General features: G+C 30.0%; 1 protein-coding gene across 1 annotated transcript in view; it reads right to left on the bottom strand.

Annotated features, from left to right (window-relative positions):
• Nucleotides 1-4,646, bottom strand: part of Hil (Hillarin) — a gene marked incomplete at its 5' end in the record, with an annotated part of 33,226 nt that overhangs the window by 28,057 nt on the left and 523 nt on the right. The window contains 1 exon segment of the mRNA XM_014428714.2: nt 792-1,023. Coding sequence (XP_014284200.1) covers nt 792-1,023 — 232 coding nt within the window.

Here is a 4,646-nt window from a genome sequence, read left to right as displayed (position 1 = left end):
TAAAAATAAACATTTAACTAATATTTTTTTTCAAAGAACAATTTTCATTTACCAGCTTGTAATGGCACACTTGTAAATGTTTTAAGGCCATTTTAAAACCTCTCCGGCATATGATTGAACTATGCGCTTGCTTTTTGGGTGAAAAATATTTGTTGATATTCGTTGAGTAATTTGATGGTAAACATTGTTAACTTCATTAATAAATATTGTTTCTACTAATAAATCGATCATCATTTCTATCGATACACGCATCGAAAGCTGTTCTATAATTTTCGTCTAATTATCTTTTTAAATTAAAAATTCTTACGATGTCACAAAGTCATACATAAAGACCTTAATGTTCCATATGTAACCAATCTAGCCCGAACCAGATATCATTCCTTGCATTACGAACTCCCTAAAAACCCAAATCCACTAAGTTTCTAACCTTGCTTCCTCTCCTATTCCTGACAATTCTCCGAGCCACCTGAAAAGAAGATGACCACGAGACCTAATGTAAAACGTCATTAGACTGCTACCAATGGGTAGTTTCTCTATACGCCTATAACACTCCATTTTAACTGACATCAAATTGACTAAATGTATTATAGGTACTGTTGTAAATAGAAATAAATAAATAAAAAATTAAAAATTATGTAATAAATGATATTGTGAAATTTATTTTTAAAAATTAATAACGGTTTTGGACCCTGATATTTATCTGATTCTTTTATTATTACTTTTACTAATGCAATAAAAACTAACGCAATCAGTTACAAAGATCTATAAATAAGCTTTAAAATAATACATACTGATATAGCGATCTCATCGACGTGAGCGAATTCATCGGGATGCGAATAAATATGATATTTTGCTAAAAGTGGAGGGGCAGGGCTTGGAGCTTCACTAGGGTACGGTGTTATTTCCTCTTGCCCTGGAGGTTCTAAGTATATACTCTCTGCCATCATGTACTGCGATCTCTTTTCATTGATAAGTTCTAACATTTCTCTGCTCTGCTTCTCAACTAAAGCCGCTGTGGCTGCCCTAAAAAAAAAAAAAAATAAATAAAAATAAAATAAGGTTTCTTACAGTGGGTGATAGGTTAGAATCAGATCAAACCTTTTGATGAGGAATGGATTTTTCACACAACACATTCAAACACAATACCAAAATCAACCAATACTATACCTCCCACCTCCTACTGGAGTTTGAATTTATACAAACCAAAACGGGGTCTAGCAAGTTAATATTATTGAATTCTAAGGAAGAAACTGTGGCTCAAATGGTGATCTCCAGGTTTGTGGAGGATACCAAACCAAATAGGAGGAAGATGTTCATTGTAAACTCTGCCTAAAAAAGGTAGTTATTTCACCCCAATTTTAGGTTACTTTAATGGAAACTATGTATAATTACTAGTCAAAATTTATGAGTCTGCCAAGTATAGGTAGGGAGAATAAAAAAATGAAGACTATTTCAAAACGTAAAAAAAAAATTAATTTTTCATTCGGAGCTTTATATCATTAAAGTGAGTTTTTTTTTTAAGTTTTTTTTTATTTTGATTGTAATTGGTTGTATGCAGATTGTAATATCTATCAATAAATAGATCTATCAATCAAAAAATATCATTAAAATCATCAACAACAAAAAAAAAACCAAATAGAACATTATTTAAAACAGAGTACATTTGCTGAAATATTAGCCCTAATAGAGTTAGTTACCTCAAGTAGTTCTCGAGATATAGCTTTTTATAAAGTGACATTTCATAAAAATGTAATGAAAGATTAGTAGTTAGTGAATTTATTTTGAGAAATCTATATCTCAGGAACTAAGGGACGTATAGATGTCTATTAGCACTCAAATTAAAGCTAGTTTAATGTACTATAAAGAAATTTAGTTTATAACCTTTATCTTTGTATAAGTAGTAGTTTTTATGATATTTGACAAAATGAATTCATAAAATGTTAAGTTATTCGTATAAAATGTTTGATTTTAGAAAGAAACATATATTTAGAACCATAAGACATACACATGTCTGTCAGCACTCAAAATAAAGGAAATTTAACTTACTATCAATTAGTTTATGACACTTATCTTCGTAGGGGTAGTAATTTTTATGATATTCACATATAAATATAAATTTGGCATATGAAAATTTGTCCGAACAACTATAAATCAATTTATTTTAGTAAATATCATGAAAAATACTATTTCTATGAAGATAAACTTCTTAAACTAATTTATAGCCCATTAAACAAGGTTTAATTTGAGTGCTAATAGACATCTGTGCGTCGAATAGTTTTTGAGATGTAGATTTCTCAAAATAAATTCACTAATTCCTGAGCTTTCAATACAATCTGTATAACATTTTTATGAAGTGTTGCTTTTTTTAAAGCTATGTTTCGAGAAATATTGAACGTAAATAACTCTATTAGGGCTCATATTTTAGCAAATTTACTCTTCATTAAATGACGATCTCTTAGGTTTTCTTGTGTTGTTCCTACTTTTTGAGATATCAAGCCCCGAATGAATAATTATTTTTTTTTAACGTTTAGAAATATAAAAGTCAATTATTTCTTTTATTAAATCTATTAATGTCATTGTTTTCGTTATTAACTTTTCTGTTTCTTTCTTTTTTTTCTCTCCTTAAGAATAATAATTTTTATCCATTTATTTTATTATATTTTATTTATACATCTATTTTTATAATTCATCGTTCTTATTCTCAATTGTTCAATCTTTATAGCGTTGTAAATAGTTAGGGATGTATTTTGCACGAAACTATACCCCCTTCCCCCGCCACATAATTAATTGTTAAACAAAAAAATGTAACTGTTATATTAACCATGTAAGTCCCAGCAGGCCGATCTGGTATTGAATAAATAATATGAATATGATGCGTTACTTACAACGGCATCGGTTCGATTCCGGCCTAGGTGGGTTGACTTTTATTCGTGGTGGTTCCATGCAATGAAAATTCAACCTTTCCACTCTAATTAGAATAGGCTTTAGGATAACCCTCTAGTCAGAAATTCCTTTGTAGGGGATAAAAAAAAAAACTCCTTATAGTATAAATAATTCATCGCTTGTTCATATATTATATTATTTTTAGTAGTTGTCCAAAAACAAATCTGTACAACTCATGAAGGGTCAAGGGTGCAGTACTTTGTAGGGAAGTACTGTTAGACCAATGGTTGTGCAAGGAGGTGATTTGGTCAGAATCACGCTCAACCACCAGATTTTTAAACAATTAAGGTGTTACGGTTGCCATGGTGAAATAAAAACACTGGCGATATCTATGTAGACATAGGGTGTTACGGTTGTCATGGTGAAATAAAAACACTGGCTAGATCTAGAAACACTGTGAAGTGTTAATAGTTTAAAGGCCCTCTGTCTTTATGGTTTGAACCGGAATATCACCATGTGACAAATGTTGTCATATATGTTTTGTTTTTCAAAATTATGGTGTTTACTTCAATAGACGATCATTAACAATAGAAGTGGAGGTCTACGTGGGGTTTGAACTAAATTTTATCTTTTTTTTTTATTTTATATTCACTTTTATACTCTTTTGGATAATAATGTAAATATAGTTATTAAGGTTAAGGTTAAGTCAACCTATAAGTTTTAATTGTTTTATTAATTGATAAGAATTCTTTTTTTTTCCTTTTTCATTCTCTGTATATATATTTTTTCCTTATTATTAAACTTTTGTACATATAATTTAGTTGTTTTTTCTCTGCTTTCAACTTCTTAATTTACTTATGTTTTTTTTTGTTGTTCACGGAATATTACGATAATTCAACAGGTGAGAAAGTAACACCCCTAGGTTTCCTGTTATCTACATGTAAAGATATTCGCCAGTGGTCATATTCAACAATTGTTTATATAGTGGTATATTTTAGTTATATTGTGGCATAATGCTTCGGGGTTTTCGTTATTTCCAAGAAAAATAACGTGGCACCTGAGGAGTAATTTATTCTTTATTGTTTTGTTTTTTTTTCTTTTGCGATTATATATTTTTTATTTTGACTTTAACTCACCCCCTTCTCCCCTGAGCGTGGGCAACGATAAACGTATAACTAAGAATTAATCAAAATTTACGGTTATAAAGGGTACTTAATTCATGAGGCTGGGTGGACCCAGGTTTGACTCACAGCTATAGTGTAACAGATAACAATTTTCTGCCGGAGTCCTTGGAGTTAGTTGCATCGTGCCTTACCACAGTGCCACTGCGCTCCCAGTAGTTGTATTACATTGCATAATTTAAAAACTTGTTGCATGCTATTTTGCCCAGGTCATCAATTTCAGTCAAAATTACCCTTTTTTTCACTCTTCACATTAACATTAAAATTTTTAATTACAATAAAATTACACTATTAAATTTCGTTATCAGAACAATATTGCACACAATAAGATATGATTGTAAATTTATATTTAAGATTTTTGAGTGTTTTGAGACTTAAATTGGAAAAAAATTAATTTATTTAAACAATAATATTAAAATTGTATATGATGATGCATATACATTGTTAGCACAGAACACCTTTATTAATAAGTACAATTAATACATGAAGAAGTTTGTCGGGGGGTGCGGTCAGCAAAGAACAACATAAATAAACAAACCATATTTATTTATTTTATGCCGACGTTTCGACCTGAGTTTCAGG

This window comes from Halyomorpha halys, unplaced genomic scaffold (genome assembly GCF_000696795.3).
Source record: "Halyomorpha halys isolate HHAL.00 unplaced genomic scaffold, Hhal_1.1 Scaffold744.1, whole genome shotgun sequence".
Classification (NCBI taxonomy): domain Eukaryota; kingdom Metazoa; phylum Arthropoda; class Insecta; order Hemiptera; family Pentatomidae; genus Halyomorpha; species Halyomorpha halys.
Note: the sequence above shows the minus strand (reverse complement) of the source record. Positions and strands in the feature narration are given on the sequence as shown.